Raw genomic sequence first — 20,417 nt, forward strand, 5'->3', positions numbered from 1 at the left:
CAGAAAGATCGACATCAAAATGGAGTGGGCTGGATAAGTAGGAATGAACATGGCAGACTGCTCTGGGCGGGCATGAAAAGCGTCCAGGGACTGAGATCACCAGCAGAAACAGAAGCAGAAGGAATCAAATGGGCAATGCACTCCATGCGCAGCCTAGGATACAAGCAGGTGATTTTTGAGACAGATGCACTCTTGATTGTCAAAATGATTGCAGGAACTCAAGAAATATGGCCAAACCTCAAGCCAATCATTATGGAAATACAAAGCTGTCTCACTGGGAACGCTGGCTACAGGCTCGAGTATTATCCAAGAGAGAGTAATAAAGCAGCAGATAGGATAGCAAAGGAGGCTTTTTCACTACAGAATCATGTCCCTAAGCTTTATTCTATTGTGTCAGTTTGGTTAAAATCTGTGTTTGAGACAGATTTGTCTACTGTAGTTTCAAACATTATGGGATGAATGAAAAGTAGTAGTTGAGCCAAAAAAAAAAAAAAAAAAACAACAACAAAAATCAAGTTTAGTGTTGAATATAATAGGACCATTGGTTGTTGCACAGGTTACCAAATACATGTGACTGTGTTCCTAGTGTATACAATCTTTTACTTTTTTTTTCTTTTGAACCACACAATCTTTTACTCTTTCTTCCCAACTGATTCCGTTTTTTAATCACTTCACATTCCCAACTGATTCAAATGGAAGATAGCTCGTAGTAAATTTGATAAAGGTGACAGCATAATATACTATTAATAAAGAGACACTTAAAAAGACAGCTCCACCTTCATCTTCCTCGTTAGCCCTTCTTCAACTTCTCTCACCTAACTTCACCACTTTCTATCTCTCTCTCTCCTCTTTGAGCAAGAAACAAAAATTGAAGTGATAATTACAAACCACCAACTAAAAAAAAACCCTTTCTTCAATTCAACTCTACGCGTCGCTTAGTACCCAAAAAGTATTAATAATATTTGGAGTTTCCCATTATTTTCCCAACAGCATCATTAATTACCCATTACTAATCCCCATTTAGGTTTTGTCTGAAAATTTCCCTTTAAAGATTGTTTCTTTATCAGCCTTTGATTTTGACATCCATCACTGTTCCTCCCCTTGAGAGAGTACCCATCACTCCAAGATTTGATTTTTATAGGATTATCCTTGACCAAAGATGGCGAAAGTACTCAACTCGACCCAATCATGTCGTTTCCCTTCACCCTCAAGCTCCTCCTCTTCTACATCATGCGGAGGAGTCAATGATGGTAACAGAGACCCACATTCTCTTTTTAACATTTCTCGCGAGGAAGAGGAAGAAGAAGAGGAGAGAAGCGAGAAAGAGGAAGAAAGATTCGAGCTTTCGTCTGCATTGGAGATTCTCGTCTCTGCAATAAGAAGGTCTGTGATTGGTGGGTGTGTTGGTGAAGAGGATCTTTGTTCAATGGAGATTGGTGTTCCTTCAGATGTTAGACATGTCGCTCATGTCACCTTTGATCGTTTCCATGGCTTCCTTGGCTTGCCTGTTGAGTTTGAACCTGAAGTCCCTAGACGAGCTCCTAGTGCAAGGTTCGTTTAGTTTTTTAAAAAATGATTTTTTTAGAGTGATTTTCTAGATTTTTTGAAGTACTTTTGCTAATTAATTAAAGTTAATAAGTTATATATCTTTTTTAAATATGAATCAAAAATATTTGAAATAGTTAAATATTATTGGTTGAAGTTATTGTAAATTGTATAGTAAAATACATAATAAATTTAATTGTAAATTTTCATTATATTTTTAATATGCATAAATTGTTTAGAAAATCTTTTTTTTTTTAGGATATGGAGTAGATGTAACTCTCTAAATGATTAGTGATTGGAGGTTTATAGTAATTAAGTAGATGGCTTTGTTAAGGATCTTGAGTGTTGGTAGATAGATTTGATTGATGACATCTTGTGTGCAGATAGATTTGATTGATGACATCTTGTGTGCATAGCTGTTTTTATCTTTGATTTTGAGTGAAATGTCTAATGAAGTTGATGCGAATGCAGTGCAACCGTGTTTGGAGTCTCAACTGAGTCAATGCAACTATCTTATGATACTAGAGGCAACATTGTGCCTACAATACTCTTGATGATGCAGAGTCACTTGTACAGTAGAGGCGGCTTGCAGGTTCGTGTAATTGTATGTGTTTTGCTTAAAACCAATGTTCAAGAAATCGCTAGGCAGTGGTTAAGCATCTTCTAGAGGTTTAGTGTTTAGGCAGGCCGATTTTTTCGGACGTCTAATTTTGGAAAAATTGTTTTGTTTCGACCTGATTTGCCGACTAGGCAGCTCCTAGACCGGATTTTAGAACACTGCTAGTATAACCCTTTGTGCCATATAGGTAGAAGGAATATTCAGAATTAATGGTGAGAATGGTCAAGAGGAGTACACAAGAGAAGAGTTGAACAAAGGTGTTATACCAGATAACATAGATGTACATTGCTTGGCAAGTCTCATTAAGGTATATATATGACCTATACTTGGATCTTACTCTCTCTTTATTGTTTCTTTCTAACTTCTTGGATTTGTTTTTTTTCTTTTACACTTAGGCTTGGTTTAGGGAACTTCCAACTGGTGTACTGGACTCACTCTCACCAGAGCAAGTCATGGAGTCTGAAACCGAAGATGAGTGTGCGGAGCTTGTGAAGCTTCTCCCTCCAACAGAAGCTTCTTTGTTAGATTGGTCAATCAACCTGATGGCAGACGTTGTGGAGATGGAGCATCTCAACAAGATGAATGCTCGAAACATCGCTATGGTTTTCGCACCCAACATGACTCAGATGTTGGATCCACTGACAGCTCTGATGTATGCTGTGAAAGTCATGAACTTTCTGAAGACACTAATAGTGAAAACGCTTAAAGAACGTAAAGAATCTCGAGATAGGTTGGTTCAGGGATCGAACCCGGGTCCTAGGGACCATAATGGTGATCAGAGCAGCAGACAATTGTTGCATCTCATGAAAGCTAACGAGGAGGAAGCTGTAGTAGATACCTTTGAGGTGGAAATGAAAGAGAAAGAAGAGTCTTCAGAACTTCAAGAACTTGTGGGCTTGAAGTCTTCTCTGATTAAGAGCTGTCAGTACGGCAAAGGAGGGTTTGGAGAGAAACAGAATGGTTGGGAGGAGGAGAGGAAGATGAAGAGGACAATGTCGAATGCGAGTAGTATTGTGGGACGTGTGAATTACAGAGTTGAGCTGTTTGAAGCTTGGCGGTGAATAAAAGATTTACATTTATTGATGGTTTTTGATCCAACTTTTGAGTTTTTATTGGTTGATTTTGATATTGTGAGGATGAATGGGATGCTTTTGATGCTGACGGTTGCTTGTGTATCAAGAAACGCTACATTTCTGCATATAATGTCAAAGTTTTTTTATTTGCTATTCTACAATTGATAGAATATAAATTCTCCTACGAAAAGTATCATATAACACACATGTTTGATAGCCTCCCCTCTCAAAGCAACTAAGACGGTTCTTCTCCAAAAACCAGATTCTGCCAAAGCATTTGATTCGTTCCTGGAGAAGAGGAAGCCCACTGTTTCAATAGCCTCCCCTCTCTCCACAAGGGAGGAGCTAAGAGAATCTCTACCAAAGGCGGAACCATCCTCTAAAGAGACTGTTGTGGGTAAAAGCTCAGACAACAACGGTGAAGCAAGTGGAGGTTCAGACACAGATGATTGGTCGGCTGTGCAAGAAAGAGCTTTGGTTCAAGCGTTGAAGACATTCCCTAAAGAGACGAGCCAGCTGCAGCTGTTCCTGGGAAGACGGTGATTCAATGCAAGAAGAAGTTTGTGGAGCTTAAGGAACTCATCAGAAGCAAGAAAACCAGAGTCTAAAAGTGAAAATATTGTCGGAACTCCATGAGATGGAGCACCTTTGAACCTTTTTATTATTTGTAATGATTCATAGGCTTCTCATGTCTTCATAGATTGACCACCACTATCATAGATTTTAATCCTATGTACTGTTTTGAGTATAATTTGTTTTTCCAATTATAATAGAAATCAAACAGAGTTTTACTGTCTCAACTATAAGAAACCGCAAAGTCTTCAAAGGTAGCAAAGTAGCATGAAAATAGCATGTGGTTCATTTTGTTACAAGGACCAAACAGGTGCTTCACCTGATGACTCTTCACCCACCAAGAAGAAGCGCAAGGGCGTCATTCAAGCTGCTTGAGTCTCTAACAATCCCAAAACGGCTTTGCTGGTCTTGCCAGCTCGACTCCAGTAAAACATCAGGCCGTATTACATCAGCTCTCTTTGGTTCCCATACCTGATCCAACTCTTCCGTCTTCACAACTGCAAAAGCTTCAAATATCAAAGAGGGACTTCTCAGCTACAATACACCAAACACAGTACCTTTACAACCAATCAACGAGTAAACTTTGATCTCACCTGATGAATTTCCACCTGCACCTGATGTGACATTATGGGTATCACCTCCACGTGGTACATCCTGAGTACCATCGGTTGCACAAGTAGTTGAACTGAAACTGTGCTTTGCACTAGCTTTGATCTTGGCTTCATGAAGCAGCATATCTAGCAGGCCGGTGTCGCATGAGGAGAAACAATCTGGCTCATCTATCTCCAACGGTGGTGGAGATTGAATATAAGTATCAACAGAGTCCAGTAGATCTGATTGTGGAGTTGACGGTGTCGTCCACTGATCAAATCCACTAGCTTCTGAATATTGGAATGAAGGGAGCTCCAGCTTCACCGCCCCAAACAAGGGCTTAGAAGTAGGAACCATGCCATCCGTAAAGGTATGATGGCTATCTTGAATCATCACATCGGTTCGATGCTGGTTTCCATACAAAGGATGATCAGAGATACTGCAAGATCTTGGATTCTTTTGTGGAGCAGCGTTCTGAAAATGTTCTGGAGATTGGAATGCTTGCCTTATGTTACTGTGGGAAGGCAATATTGGTGACATGTAGCTACTTGCACCAGTGCCTAACATATCTGAGATGTCAGAAGCTACAGGTAACAAGCTAGTAGCGAAATTTAGATCCTCAAAGAGGACGTTAGCAAAGGTTAGATCGTCAAACAGAACATTAGCTTTGGAGTTTCCCAACTGCAAGATGTCTTGATGTCTTCTTCTGTCGGTGACATTACTCGTTGATGGATGATACTCTTGACTCCAGTGCAGGTCTTCAACATGGGTTCCAGGAGGGTAAAGTGGTAAGCCTGCTCGTTGCCGCCTCTTGATACGCGTGTTCCAATAATTCTTTATCTCATTATCTGTTCTCCCAGGCAACTGACAAAGACAAACAATACCAAAGATTCAGCCTTTACCACAATGCTCTTCTAGTCTTAGAATACTACTTACATGTTCAGCCATCTGTGCCCATTTATTGCCCATCCTAGCGTGCATTTCGACGATAAGCTGTTCTTCCTCTTTGCTAAACGCTCCTTTCTTCAAGTTCGGCCTGAGATGATTAGCCCACCTGAGACGACAGCTTTTGCCACAACGTGCAAGGCTGGTGTGTTTCTGCACAGTGTTCCAGTTACCCTCGCCGTGCCTCTTGACATAATCAATCAAAATCCCGTCTTCCGTTGAGGTCCAGGGCCCTTTCTTCAGGACACTTCCTTTCCCTCTGCTTGTGCAGCCACTGCCAATGTTATCAGCAGCAGATGGTGACTCGTTGTAGATGCTTGAGTACATAGCGTCATCACTCTCATCCGTCACCATCGTGTAACTCATCTCTCTTTCAACCATGTAGACATCAATGGCTCTTACCTGAACGAGTATAGAGAAACAAGACAGAACCTTTATTAGTTCAGTATCATCTATTCATCAAGTAAACATCTTTGGCCAAAGTTTATGTAAGAACACTACTAAAAAAAACAAATTTGAGGAATTATTAGATATGTATTTAGAGTTGAATGAGAATCCACCAAAAGCACAACACTTGGAGTAAGTCGCAGCTAAAAAATAAAGTCTTGGAGTAGTTATACTTGGTTTCAAGATAGATCCTAACAACACAGAAGCTCTAAACACTTGAAACGAACTCATGTATAAAACTCCAATTCCCAAAAATCAAATTCTATTATCCACAAAATACGATTCGAAAGGTATATATATACACGAACCTAGATATAGATCTGCGTTATCACAAGAGACGAAGCGTAAATGGAAGAACAAAGCAAGTAAAGAGGGAGATAGAGAGAGAGATTACGCGGGAAAAGGTAGAGCGATGGGGGAATCAATCAATCAATCTCAGAGGTTGAAGATGGAAAGAGATCAGAGTACCAAAAGCAATCATTCATCATTCATAGCTTAGCTCCGAGAGAGAGAGAGAGAGAGAGAGAGATGCTCTTACCAGATCAAGTGGGAACAGAAGCAAACTAAAGTAAAAATATTTAATTAAAACACTCTTTTTTTTTTCATTACTGCAAGAATAATTCTTTTTTTTTTAATTTACTTTTTTTTCTTTCCTGGATAAATTATAGAGGAATTTCTAATTTTATAGTATGAAATTATTCTATATTTAAAAGATCAAGAATAGTTTTTTTTTTTTGGAAAAAAGAGTATATACAAATAAGACTGAAAACTTATAGATAATGCCAATATTGTGTTGTAATTAAGTTTGTTAACAAAATACTCCTTTCCTTTCCAAATATAAAAAAAATTATATAGTATTCACGTATATTAAAAATATAATAAATATTTAGAATTAAATTTCTTATTTATTTTTACTATATTTAGCAATTAAAAATATTTAGTTAATTCAAATATTTGTAAATGTATACAAAGTATTTCAAAAATATATAAATTTTATCTTTGTGGAATAATTTTTTTTTTGAAAAAATCTATTACAGATCATAATCATAATAGTAATATTTAAGAAGTGTGTGATAAATTGCAATTTATACTGTTTTTTGGTACAATCGTCTACTATACGTCTTGAGAAAAAAGGAATACACCAAACAAAAAATTCCAATGTGTACTCCATTTAATGATGTGATTTTGAGTTTACTGACGTTGAGATTACGATGGTCCGCACTCAAATGAATGTCATCCAATGATTCTATCTGACAACAAATAGATAGTGTATGACTCTCTAATCAGACTGACTAATCGACATTAATTACTGTCAGGAAGCCAAATGGCGATCAATTATGCGACCGACGGCTCTAACCTTTTTCATGCATTTTCTACTTATATAGCCTGTTGTTACTTCAGCTTTTTCACTAAATTTACGTAACTCACAGAAGAATGATGTTTTATACAAAAAGAAGATAATTGCGGATCTAATTTCAAACCATTTAAATGCTATTTATAGGCGAATCTAAAAGAAATACTCGGATGATTCAACTCATGTATGTTTTTAGCTACAGTTCTGACGGAAGCTTGACAACAACAAAAAAAAAGATGAGGAGAAATGTTCGAGTAAATAAGCAATTTAAATCTCACATCTATTATTACATCAAAAAGACTAATATATATCTAATTCAACTCTATTTAGTATAAAGTTTTTTGAGGGGAGAGTTGTTAGAGTAAACAAACAATACAAGACCAACATCAGATATTAGACCAAAGAAAGTTTAATATATATATGGTCCAGTTTCACTTGGTATGAGACCTTTTAGGAAGTATCTGACTCAAGAACAATTATGTGAGGGTTTAAAACCCAAATCGAGTAATAGCATATTAAACGAAAAGTTGTATATCTAGATTTAGTTGAGCATTTGGTCCGGCTCTAATAGAACATTTGGTTAGGAATACATCTAGTCCGTTTACAACAAGAAATATGATAAAAATGTTTAAGGTTATATGGTCCATTGCACCAAACCCACAGGCAGAGCTGGAGTTTTCGCGTATCTCTTTAGATCATTTATCCTGGTCCATTTGCACCAAACTGATTTTACTAACAAGCGGTACGTAATACTTCAAGATATTCCAATACTGCTTAAGATATTTCCACTCATCGACGTATACGGAGAAATGTTTTATTTACATGACATTTTAATTTAATTTTGTTTCTATGCATGTTTTTTGCTTAAAATGGTTGCAGCGTATAGACAGACTCATACGCAATTCGTGCGTTCTCGATCCGGTTAGTTTGCTCTTGTGTACTGGCTGCAATCACCAAACCTTTTTTCAAAAACCTTTGTTTGATTATTCTGCTAAGTGCAAAAAAAAAGAAGAAAGGATTATGCTGCTAAGTGCTGCTTTTTCAATTAGGTTAGAAATAATAGGTTTTGAATTTTAATTATCTAGTATGTGCGAAAAAGTATATAATAAAAGGGATGGAGGCAATACTATAGAATCATGGAAAGCAGTGTAATTTGTAAACGTACGAGGAACGTAAGATTATCAGTTCCACTCCCCCGTGTCTCACGCTTGTCTCTCTGCCTCTTTTCATTTTTTGTTTTCTTTCAATTGATTTGATTATATATATATAACTTGATAATTTATTCGATGAGTATTATTAAAGAGTCTTAGTGGTGAAGACAGCAAAGTATTATCTTATATGTGATAAGCGATGTAAAATAGCTAAATTAGAATAGCAGCCAGCTTGTGTTACATAAAAAAAAAAGAAAAAATAGCAGCCAGATTAAATCTATCTGCAATAACAGATCCTTGTGTATTCAAGACTCATCCAATATTATCCAGCTAGCACCACACATGAAACTTGTTAATTATCGATATATATATAGAAATTTTCTATGATAACATTTTTAATTTATTTTCACAAAAATAGTTATCAATGAAGAAAATGACAAAAATAAGTTTTATTAAAGAGTAAAAATACATATTTATTCTATGGTTAATTAATCTACACTTAGGATTTAGAGTTAATGGGTAGAGTTTTTGGGATAAAATTTCAAATATTAAAAAATAGAAAACATTTGAGAGAATTGCCCATTTATATATATCGATAATTAACAAGTTTTATGTGTGCTAGCTGGATAATATTGGCTATATATATATGCCTACTTGATTAATTACATGATCAATTTTATATATTATCTATGCACATCATTGGAGGAAACACCAAATAGCATCTCCTTTATCGCTTTATACAGGTCTCTCTCCCTCTCTTCTCTCTCTAGACTCCAGATTAAGGATAGAGATTAGGGTTACATGTTGCTGTATTGACTCATGAAAAATACCGAAGACAGAAATCCAAATCATTACATTTTATCATCAACCAGCAACTGTTCGCTGTTGGAGCATCATCAAGATTCACAAATCATCAAGTCTAAGCATATTCGTGTAATTGAATCCACATACATAATGATGCTTGGTGTATGTATGAGAATCTTGATGATGCTGCAGCTGCAATCAGTGGCTTACACATCTAAACAGGTATGTTTCGATTACATAACATATTATGTATATAGTTCAAATTCTAGTATGGATCGATCACTTAGATCGGCCGGTTCACAAGAAGAGGTGTTTTCTTAAATAAAGTTCGAGGATTTATGGTATGTTTTTTTTTCTTCTTGAGTTATTGTCTTCTTGAGAGATTTCTTGATATTCTCTCAAATCCGAAAATCCTTAATATTCTGATTCGCATATGTTTTTCTCTAGATGTATATTAATCCATTTTTTCTGTCCCTCAGTTTTTCTTCCTTATGATCTTTTATTTTGGTAAACTTAAAACTAAACCTCCTTAATTCATGTCCAGTTACTGTTAGCTGTTGGAGCATCATCATGATTCACAAATCACCATATCAAGTCTATGCGTATCCTGTAAATGAATCCATATATAATGATTTTCTGGTACATATATATGAGAATCTTGATAATAATGCAGCTGCAATCAGTGGCTTAGTTACACATCTAAACAGGTATGAATCTCTAGTATGAAATATTTTGTAGTTCAAATTCTACTATTAATCTCTCAGATGAGCCGGGTCACAAGAAGATGTGTTTTCTTGTTAAAGGTCTGAGGATTTATGGTATGTTCATTTGATATTTCTATTTCGTGAGAAAAGTTTGATCCTCTCGACTAATCCTAGTTTCCGAAAATCATTAATTTTCTGATTTCACATCCCCTATATATTATTTGAGAAGCATTACAACATTATTTTGTAGCCACTTGTCATCACTAGAATGATTCTTAGAATCCTTAGAGAAATAGTTTGGTCCATCTAAATATATAATAAGTTTTTTATTAAACTAACCATAAATACATTATTAATGTGATTTACTATTTCCTTAAATAAAATTACGGAATTTCCTAAAGTGGCTAAAGTATATATGACAATTAATGATTTTGAATAATAAAGATTTAATAGAAATGAGGGTATCTTATATCATATTTGTATAATTTTAAACTATTAAAATAAATTAAACAACCATATTAACCATATAATAAAAATGAAATTTTTTCTTTATATGTTATATTTTCAATTTTTAAAAACGAGTATAAACTACCAAAACTGTTAAAAGTCTCACATTCAAATTTTGTGATCCATGATTTATTTTTTTTGTTAGGACATGATACAAATGATTAAAAAATCATATAAGTCGAAAGTCTCATTTAATAAGTATTAAAAATAAAGATATATATATATATATATATATATATATATCATTTTAAATTAAATTATATGCCATATAAAAATGCATAAATATCTTAATTTTGATATTTACTTTGGACAAATTTTTTTGATGAAAAATTTGAAAAAATATTATAAATTACTTAAACTATTAATCCTATAGTGAAAATTTTGTTATTAGTAATTTATTTTTTTGCTATAACAAATACAAAAAACATATGAGTAGAAAGTATCATTTAATAAATATTAATATTAAAATATACTATATATATATGTTACTATCACTTAAATTTAATTATATACCATATCAAATAGAAAAAAATATTTTTTAGATTAATAAACTTTTATTTATATCTTCGCACCAATTTAATTATATAAGTAATAGTTAGTGACTTTTTAATTATTAAATATATATTTATTATTTCATAATATGTTAGAAACATATAATATATAAAATATATATATATATAATGTTCATCCCGCGCAAGGCGCGGGTCTTAACCTAGTATAGTTTTATTTTTAGATGTACAGTATAGGATCCATTTTCGTTATACAATATTTTATTTATCTCAGTTTTTCTTCCTATTCTCTATTTTCTGAATTTATACTTTTTGATTAATTCTTAAAGGTGTTTGCGGGTATATTGGAAGATTAATCCATTCTCGACCTTTCTAGTACAGGGAAAGTGCTAAACTGAGCATCTCCATTTTTGAATTAGGAAACATACAAGTTAGACCAAATCTCGCACACGGAGGCATCATGTCTTTATCTATCTCCTGGCTCGTTGCAAAAAAAAAAACATCTTTTAGTCCTTAACAAACTACAAAGATTGGGAGCGACCACTTCTTTCAAAAGTTTAATAGTATTACAAAAATCAACTTCGCAATATCTTTCTAAAAAACTTTATATGTAACCTTTAACATTACGGACTGATTGACAAGGAGATATGAAACACCATTACAACAAGGAGACAAAGGAAGCACTTCTGTAACTTGATGTCTCTTTGGTTGAGATGAAAACTTGTAACGTTTGTCTGGTCAAATCTTTGAGACTTTGTCCCTCCCTGTTTCTTATTTTTATTTTGCCAAGGTGGTACAGCTTCTAGATTTGCTTTCTCATCTGTAAATCATATTTCATTTATATGATATTTACATTCATAGAAAAAATGAATGATGCACTCTTGGAATAGTCTGAACCATATGGTCAAATGTATCGCTTGTGATATAAGATAATGATTTCATATTAAGTGACGATAGCCTCGAGACTCGTCACGTGATTATCCTTAAGCATCATTTATCTTTTAACCTAACATTTGATTTCATCTTAAATGAACGAAAAACAGGTTGATACTGAACGAATCCACGGAGTTGGCGGTAGGCCAACAGTAACGGAAAATTGGCAGCCAAAGTCTTCTGGTCAACTAATCCAACATTTTCTTACCATATATAGAAACTTTGTACAAATATGTACTATCTTACAAGAAGATTGTAAATTTCAAGAGAACAACTAATTGATACAGAATAATTCTATCAACAAATTAATATTTAGAAAAAATCAAGAATTCACAATATTGAGTAACAAAACTATTCATCCCCAAATATTTCTTCAACATTAGTTATGGGAGAGTTAGTTTACATCTGAAAAAGAGCAAGATTTATAAACAATAATACAAACATCTATGAAAACAAAATTCAATCCAGACTTTAATCGCAATCAAAATAAATCAAGAGGAAGCAATTAAAAACCGGAATAGAAATTTACTAATTTGATTTTAATGGAGAAAAGGCTCGAAAGTGCTCACCACCTTCTTCAACTGATCAAGAAACGATAAATACGATACCGTTCCATCGTTTCCAGCAAGAACCCTATACTTATCTCTCCTCGTGAAGTTAGTACACTCGAACCCTAACGTAGCCGCCAAGATTCTCTGAACATAATTCGCCACGTCATGCGGCCTCTTCCCTGACGAACACGTAGCCTCAACCGGAAGCTGGTTCAAGAACGTAACCTCGTAAACCGGTCTTGGATTCATAAAGAAGAAAATCGGGTCTAAACCTTTCCAGCCTCTCGCTGTGGTCGCGTGGAAGAATCCAACTCTATAGTTCATAGCAACCGGAACAATCCTATCCGTTAACTCAGCGAAAAGTCCGCTAAATCTTAGCAAAAACGGTTCACGGCAAGTGGTTCCCTCTGTTGGAGCAAATGGGAGTACGAGAATCAAGGAGGTGATAGAGATTGGAGTTGGTCGTTATCGTTTTGTTTTGGTGTTTATCTTGTCGAGTCTTGCGGCTCAAGTATTGTTAGTTCTTATCTTAGTTTATGACCTAAGTTTTCGGAGTTATCTATTAGAGTTTGTAAGGCTATATAAAGCCATGAGTTTTCTATGAATAAGATGCAGAGGTTTTAGTTTCAGATAACAGAGCAGTATACTTTACAAAGTGGTATCAGAGCTCCGTTGAAAAAACCTAAGAGATGGGAGATGATAAGATGAAACTGCCACAATTCGATGGCCATTGGGATCACTGGAGCGAGGTGATGGAGAACTTCTTCCGAGCCAAGGGGTTATGGAGTGTAATTGAAACCAGTTATGAGGAACCGACGGACACAACAGTCTTGACAACCGAGCAGAGAGAGGTGCTTGACAACGCCAAGACCAGTGACCACAAGGTGAAGCACTACCTGTATCAATCCATTGATAGGGTAACATTTGAACAGATCTTGGACAGGAGAACATCCAAGATCATCTGGGATTCAATGAAAAAGAAGTTCGGTGGAAACGATCGTGTGAAGAGGTCGTTGCTTCAAAAGCTCAGGAGAGATTTTGAGTTACTTGAGATGAAAGATTCTGAGAAGGTGGAAGAGTATTTCACAAGAGTTCTGGCCATCACAAACCAGATGAGAAGTAATGGAGAGGAGATGCCAGATTTGAAGGTGGTGGAGAAAATACTCAGGACCTTAAGTGAGAAGTTTATGTATGTGGTAGTTTCCATAGAAGAGTCTAAGGAGATCGAAAATATCACACTAGAGGAACTGCAGAGTTCGCTGGTAGTACATGAACAGAAGTTTAGAAAACCAAAGAAAGAAGATGATAAATTGTTGATTGTGTCTCAAGGAAGAGGAACAGGAAGCAGAGGAAGAGGCTTTAATGGAAGAGGTAGGGGAAGAGGACGCGGTAGAGGCTTCACAAATAGAAGCACCGTTGAATATTACAAGTGTCATAAGCTTGGACACTTCCAATACGAGTGTCCAAAGTGGGAAGAAGAAGCAAACTATGCTGAGGACAGTGAAGACATGTTGCTAATGGCTTATGTTGAAGAAGAAGAGGACGAAGTCACGTCTGATCTGATATTGATGGCCCAATCAGAAGCACGAGAATCCACAAAGAAGACAGCATGGTTTATTGACTCAGGATGTTCTAATCATATGAGTGGGAGCAGAGAACTATTCTCAACAATGGATGAGAAGTTTAGGCACTCTGTTAAACTCGGAAACAACAAGAAGATGGAGGTTGTTGGAAAAGGAAATGTGAAGATAGTACTAAGAAACACAAACTTCACTATTAGTAATGTCTTTCACATTCCGGAACTCAAGAACAATCTACTGAGTTTGGGACAGCTTCAAGAGAAGAACATCTCTGTAATCTTTCAGAAGGGCATATGCAAGATATACCATGATGATAGAGGACTACTGGTTGAAAGCAAGATGAGTGCAAACCGGCTGTTCATGCTGATAGATCAAACCAGTGATGCAGAGAGATCAAAGCAGCATTGTTTTCAGACAGTGGCAGAGGATGTGCCAAAGTTATGGCATGAACGCTACGGGCATCTTAGCCATCGTGGAATGAAGATGCTGCAGAGTAGGAACATGGTACGAGGGCTTCCTGCATTTGATGAACAGAGCTTCACGTGCTCTGACTGCTTAGTAGGGAAGCAACCAAGGAACGCTATTCCTAAGAAGAGTATATGGAGAGCTAAAGAAACGCTGGAACTGATCCATTCTGATATCTGTGGACCCATAAGTCCCACATCTCCTAGTGGGAAGAGATATATTCTTTGTTTCATCGATGACTACAGTCGAAAGGCGTGGGCATATTTTTTGAGTGAAAAGTCAGAAGCATTCGCACAGTTTAAGATGTTTAAAAGGAAAGTGGAAATCGAAACTGATAAGCATATCAAGTGTCTGCGAACAGATAGAGGAGGAGAGTATACATCACGAGAGTTCTCTGACTTCTGTAAAGAGGAAGGGATCAGAAGGCAACTAACTACAGCCTACACGCCACAGCAGAATGGCATTGCAGAGAGAAAGAATCGAACCGTAATGAACATGGTTAGAGCATTACTCTCAGCAAAGAAAGCACCGAAGTATCTCTGGTTAGAAGCTGCAAATTGGACATTCTATGTTCTAAACCGGTGCCCAACAAGTGCTGTAAAGAACATTACGCCTCAAGAAGCTTGGAATGGAGTCAAACCCAGTGTAGAACATTTCCGTGTGTGGGGAAGCATTGGTCATGTTCATGTGCCAGATGTAAAAAGAAGCAAGCTAGATGGAAAGAGCGTAGAATGTGTGCTAGTTGGTCTATCTGAAGAGTCAAAAGCGTATAGACTATACAATCCAGTATCGAAGAAGATGATGGTGAGCAGGGATGTGGTATTTCAGGAGAACAAGGGATGAAACTGGGAAGAAGAGAAGGATCATCAAGCAGAGTCTGTCCTCACTTGGAATGATAATGATGAAAGTTGGGAAGAAAGTGAAGAAGAAGGTAGCGACAATGAGACTCCAGTGGCTGCAACATAACCAACTATCGAACCAGAACCACCTGTAGAAGTAGCAGCAGAGCCTCACAACGATCCAGTTGTACAAACTAGGGAGGGACGAAATACAAGACGTCCACGTTACTTGAATGATTATGTCACTGAAGTTGCAGACATGGACGATGATGATGAAACTCACATGGCTAACATGGTAGAGTTTAACTTGACAGATCCATCTACGTTTGAAGAAGCAGAGAAAAGTCAGAAGTGGAGAGAAGCCATGGATGTAGAGATGAACTCAATTGTGAGAAATCGAACTTGGGAACTGGTGAACCTACCAAACGAAGCTAAGTGTATCGGTGTTAAGTGGTTATATAAAACCAAACTTAATGAGAATGGAGAAGTGAGCAAGTACAAGGCACGTTTGGTGGCTAAAGGATATTCACAAGAACATGGCATAGACTACATGGAGGTATATGCACCAGTTGCCAGAATGGATACCATCAGAACTATTATTGCAACAGCTGCACACAGATCTTGGGAGGTGCATCAGTTAGACGTAAAGTCTGCGTTTCTTCATGGAGTTCTCTCAGAAGAAGTATATGTGCAGCAGCCAAAAGGGTACGAAGTTGTGGGACAGGAGAACAAGGTATACAGGCTTCACAAGGCACTGTATGGCTTAAAACAAGCGCCAAGGGCTTGGTTTAGTCGTATTGAAGAGTACTTTGTCAAGGATGGATTTACAAAGTCACAAAATGAAGAAACTCTGTTTCTAAAGACAGAGGATGACAATACATTATTGTGAGTGTCTATGTCGATGATCTTATCTACACAGGGAGCAGCCTTAAGATGATGGATGAGTTCAAGAAATCAATGAAAAGAGAATTTGATATGACCGAGCTAGGGAAGATGAGATATTTTTTGGGTTTCGAAGTTCTGCAAACATCAAGTGGGATTCACATTTGTCAATCAAAGTATGCGCTTGAGATACTGAGACGGTTTGAGTTGGAGAATTGCAATTCAGTGAGAAATCCAATGGTTCCAGGGAGTAAGATCGATATTGATGATGGAGGAGAGCGAGTTGATGAGACGTTCTACAAACAGATCATTGGAAGCCTTATGTATATCACCAATACCAGACCTGACCTGCAATTCTCAGTGAGCCTTCTAAGTCGTTTCATGTCAAAACCCACACAACTTCATGTTCAAGCTGCGAAGAGAGTATTAAGGTACTTAAGAGGGACTCTAGACTACGGAATCTGGTACAAGAGAGGAGGAAGAGGAGAGTTGCAGATATACACTGATAGTGACTTTGCAGGTGATGTTGAGAGTCGAAAGAGCACTTCAGGATATGTCTTTCTTATGGACGATGCAGCAGTTGCTTGGCTTTCTAAGAAACAGCCAATTGTGACACTCTCAACTACAGAAGCTGAATATGTTGCTGCATCAGTCTGTGCGTGTCAAGCAGTTTGGTTCAAGAGGGTCTTGAAGGAGTTAGGACATCGTGTGAAAGAAGGAACCATCATTTGGTGTGACAACACTTCAACAATTAAATTATCTAAGAACCCGGTGTTCCATGGAAGGTGTAAACACATTGGAGTACGTTTTCACTTCCTGCGAGAACTGGTTAACAATGGAGAGATACGTTTGGAGCATTGCGATTCACAGGAACAAGTAGCAGACATCTTTACAAAACCATTGCGACGAGAAGTGTTTGAGGACTTAAGAGACAAGCTTGGAATTTGCTCTGCAGCAAGTAAGCTAAGCCTTGTGAACCAAGCTTAGTTTAGGGAGGGTTTGTTGGAGCAAATGGGAGTACGAGAATCAAGGAGGTGATAGAGATTGGAGTTGGTCGTTATCGTTTTGTTTTGGTGTTTATCTTGTCGAGTCTTGCGGCTCAAGTATTGTTAGTTCTTATCTTAGTTTATGACCTAAGTTTTCGGAGTTATCTATTAGAGTTTGTAAGGCTATATAAAGCCATGAGTTTTCTATGAATAAGATGCAGAGGTTTTAGTTTCAGATAACAGAGCAGTATACTTTACACCCTCAGGACAAACAACAAGATCGCCTTTAGACAGTTGTTGTTTGATCTTTGCTGCGTCTACATCTCGGACTCTTGTCAATCTAACGGTTGGTATGGGAGATAAGATCTCGGTTAAGCGTGAGATTGAGTAAGTAACGGCCGGGATGCTGCGTTCTAGCACGTATGATAGTACCACCGGGTCCATTAGGGTTCTATGAGTGCACACGAAGAGAACACCGGAGTTTCCGGCCGCCGGTGGCTGAGGAGGCTTGCCTTTGACGATGACCTGGCCGCCGAGTATCTTGGAGACGTACGGTGTTGTCCAAAATGGGAGGACGGATCCAAGAAAGATCCGGATGGCGGCAAGAATGATTCCTAATGGGATCCATGTGAGGATGAGGAGAGACGTGGGTGGAGTTGGCCGCTTGACAAGGCGTCCGTCGTGGAAGATTACCGGAAGTGGCCGTAGCTCAAGGTGTTTGTTGCGGTGGTTGTAGTTCTCCGGAACTGGTGCATGAATATGCTCCTATATATGAATATTTAATATTAATTTTAATCATAATATATAAAAATTATATGTTGTAAAACGTACAAAAATTTGCGCATGTTAAATTAGATATTAAATAAAAAGTTTTGCCAGTTGAAATTATTTTTTCACAAGTGTAACAATTAAATTATTATATTTTATATGATTCTGTTCAAGCAATGTTTACCTCACATAACGATAAGAAAGTTGTAGAAATTGTCTTGCCAGGTCTTGCAAGACCTATCTGAGGCTTTCTATCAACAAACAAATCAGCAACACGGCTCAAAACAGATTGATCGATATCGGATTCACGTGTCAGGCCGGTGACAAAACCGAACCGGTTCACTATCAGCTCTGAACCGATGACTTCGTCAGCTTTAAGATGCTCCTTTGCAAACATCTCCACCATAACTCGAGGCATTCTCGTAACCACGACCTTCTTCTTGCACGAGCTGTAAACTTTCCAAGTGTCTATGCTTACGTCATCCATGTAGAACTTAGGCAGGACGGCTCTAGCCACCGATTGAATCTCCGGTTCGCGTAAACCAACGGTGGCTACAAAAGTCATGAGCTTGAGAGCGGCGTTCTTGTAGCTGAAAACGTCAAGGAGTGTGATTACGGACCAAAGAAACAGCAAGGCGGCGAAACGAATTAGACCAGATGCTTCAAAGGCAACGAGCATGAAGTAAGAGAATGGATCTTCGTTCCGCAGTATTGTCCCTTCAAATTCTGACACGACAGAATCCGGAGTCGCTCTAGCTTCCTCCATCACCATTTTTTTTTCTTCTCTTCTTTTGGTTATGTGATCGAATATTAATTTTGTGTCGACTGATGAGAATGGAAGAAAGTGAAATATAACGTTTTATGTTATAAGGTTTGGATTGATTCGTCTCTATTGCAATGGCAGTTTATCAATATTGCACCTACCGGAATTGTGCATGTTTCTATATATTACAAAATGTTTAGACAAGTCAATATTATATATAGTCATAGAGAGATGTCAAAAAAATACGATTATACACGTCACATGTTTTCTGATGAAATAGTGCATTACGTGTATAGAACAAAATTAATGGTTTTAAACTAACCAATTAATTTGGTCCAAACTGTTTTTTAAACTAACCAATTTGGTCCAAATTGTTGGCAGAATGCACCGAAATTAGGCAATGGCTACAGCTAAATATACGGATTTAGCTAGGTTACTGACCTTATTATATAATCACAGCATATAGTCCATGAGAAAAATAATTCTAGCTTTAAGTGTAATGTATTAATGTGGCTATATTTAGAATCTGAAACGTGGACAAGTATCATGTAAATGTAAATTAGTGGTACAGATTTTTGGTAGAGATATTATTGATATATGTTTCTTTACTGTTTGGATTTGATTTTGTTTTGTTTAATTCGACCGAAGAGAAACTTACCAGTCCAACCGAATTAGTTTATTAGGTTCAGTTTATTTAGTTTGGTTAATTTATCGTATATGTTGTTCTGTGAAATCATTTGCCAGAGTGAAACCTTATCTCAATTCAATAATAATTAAACTGGTTGTTTGGTTGCCTACCTGACCGATAATGTTAAAGATGAAAAGAAAGCTTGGAATTCTAACAGAACGTATGTGTCATAATAGTATTTTTCATACAGATATGATCATACGACTTATAGTTGTTATGTAACACAACAACACAACGCTTTCAAGTCTATATTAATTAAAAATTTAGACACAAACTTGAGTGTTTACAAAACATTTTTCCTTTGCAGTTTCTTATCCGTCTCTTTAATTATGTTAGCTGAGGTTTGGATGGAATCAAATGGTATGGAAGAAATTTGGTTGTCATGAAATCTATGTAAAAAAACCCAAGTTGAATTGGCATCGTCGATAAGTAAACACCAATTACTAAAAGGGTTTTTAGTAATTAAACCTCTGAACTAAAGATGAATCGTAAATAAAACTCTCAACTAAAAATCCTTTGAAATAAACCCTCAACTTTAATTCCGTTAACATATGTTACCCTCTGTCTAAAAAACCGTGACGGAGGATGACATACGTTAACAGTTTATAAGTTGAGGGTTTATAATGTTAAAAACTTAGTTCATAATTTTTTTTAAGATTCAAAAATAGTTGAGGAGTTTTTTCACTAAAAATCATTAATTTTTTTTAAAATCTTTATTATCATTTATATATTGTTTTAGTTTGATTTATAAGCTTTTAAAATTAATTTATAAATTTTAATACATAACTTTATTATAAAATTAATTTATACATCCTAAATTAATAATTTTAAACACTACTTACAGCTTAATATAACTTCAAAATATTAAATTATTTGATATTTGGCAATAGTGGTATAAGAAAATTTGTGTGTTTATATTGTCATTGTCAACTATCAAATAATTTATTTTTTCTAAGTTATATTAAGTCTTAAAAATTGTGGAGGATAATTCACCCACGAAGTCAATCTTTCTATTTAGAGTTAGGACACACTTTTTCTTATTTTCATGATTTCCGTCATCTCGCTCATACTTTCTCCATATCCCAAAAAATAATGCATGATTATTTTTATTCCAATACATTATATTTTTGTTTGTTTTCT

At 36.4% G+C, this 20,417-nt stretch overlaps 3 protein-coding genes across 5 annotated transcripts; 1 reads left to right on the forward strand and 2 right to left on the reverse strand.

The window, feature by feature from the left end:
• The first annotated feature begins 593 nt into the window (after window positions 1-593).
• LOC103845972 (rho GTPase-activating protein 4) lies at window positions 594-3,390 on the forward strand. Its single transcript, XM_009122887.3, has 4 exons — window positions 594-1,551; window positions 2,017-2,137; window positions 2,352-2,471; window positions 2,560-3,390. Exons 1-4 carry the CDS (start codon window positions 1,160-1,162, stop codon window positions 3,223-3,225), a joined length of 1,299 nt encoding a protein of 432 aa, XP_009121135.1. The 5' UTR covers window positions 594-1,159; the 3' UTR covers window positions 3,226-3,390.
• Window positions 3,391-3,956: 566 nt separating this feature from the next.
• Window positions 3,957-6,362, reverse strand: LOC103845973 (transcription factor MYB65). Of its 3 annotated transcripts, none has more exons than XM_033286265.1 (4): window positions 6,188-6,362; window positions 5,338-5,748; window positions 4,419-5,265; window positions 3,957-4,316 (listed from the first exon to the last, which is right to left on the reverse strand). In XM_033286265.1, exons 2-4 carry the CDS (start codon window positions 5,725-5,727, stop codon window positions 4,141-4,143), a joined length of 1,413 nt encoding a protein of 470 aa, XP_033142156.1. In that variant the 5' UTR covers window positions 5,728-5,748; window positions 6,188-6,362; the 3' UTR covers window positions 3,957-4,140. The 3 variants fall into 3 exon arrangements, with proteins under 3 accessions (XP_033142156.1, XP_009121138.1, XP_009121136.1); XM_009122890.2 differs by having other exon boundaries at window positions 3,957-4,307; window positions 4,404-5,265; window positions 6,188-6,361; XM_009122888.2 differs by having other exon boundaries at window positions 4,404-5,265; window positions 6,188-6,360.
• Window positions 6,363-11,113: 4,751 nt separating this feature from the next.
• Window positions 11,114-19,831, reverse strand: LOC103845974 (glycerol-3-phosphate acyltransferase 5). The gene is made up of 3 exons (XM_009122891.3): window positions 18,011-19,831; window positions 17,319-17,823; window positions 11,114-12,710 (listed from the first exon to the last, which is right to left on the reverse strand). The coding sequence occupies exons 1-3, from the start codon at window positions 18,596-18,598 to the stop codon at window positions 12,295-12,297; spliced, it is 1,509 nt and encodes a 502-aa protein (XP_009121139.2). The 5' UTR covers window positions 18,599-19,831; the 3' UTR covers window positions 11,114-12,294.
• Window positions 19,832-20,417: the final 586 nt, after the last annotated feature.

Source organism: Brassica rapa, chromosome A01, assembly GCF_000309985.2.
Source record: "Brassica rapa cultivar Chiifu-401-42 chromosome A01, CAAS_Brap_v3.01, whole genome shotgun sequence".
Taxonomy (NCBI): domain Eukaryota; kingdom Viridiplantae; phylum Streptophyta; class Magnoliopsida; order Brassicales; family Brassicaceae; genus Brassica; species Brassica rapa.

Bases quoted from the DNA above. Each gene is read 5' to 3' on its own strand.
- LOC103845974 (XM_009122891.3), bottom strand. From the start codon at position 18,598: ATGGTGATGGAGGAAGCTAGAGCGACTCCGGATTCTGTCGTGTCAGAA. The intron at 17,824-18,010 runs GTAAACATTGCT...ATTCATATATAG, and splicing joins CTTTCTTATCGTTATGTGAG to GAGCATATTCATGCACCAGT. The intron at 12,711-17,318 runs GTGTAAAGTATA...CTCCAACAGAGG, and splicing joins TCTTGTTGTTTGTCCTGAGG to GAACCACTTGCCGTGAACCG.
- LOC103845972 (XM_009122887.3), top strand. From the start codon at position 1,160: ATGGCGAAAGTACTCAACTCGACCCAATCATGTCGTTTCCCTTCACCC. The intron at 1,552-2,016 runs GTTCGTTTAGTT...ATGCGAATGCAG, and splicing joins AGACGAGCTCCTAGTGCAAG to TGCAACCGTGTTTGGAGTCT. The intron at 2,138-2,351 runs GTTCGTGTAATT...TGTGCCATATAG, and splicing joins ACAGTAGAGGCGGCTTGCAG to GTAGAAGGAATATTCAGAAT.
- LOC103845973 (XM_009122888.2), bottom strand. From the start codon at position 5,727: ATGGTTGAAAGAGAGATGAGTTACACGATGGTGACGGATGAGAGTGAT. The intron at 5,266-5,337 runs GTAAGTAGTATT...TGTCTTTGTCAG, and splicing joins GGGCACAGATGGCTGAACAT to TTGCCTGGGAGAACAGATAA. The intron at 4,317-4,403 runs GTGAGATCAAAG...TGATATTTGAAG, and splicing joins TGCAGGTGGAAATTCATCAG to CTTTTGCAGTTGTGAAGACG.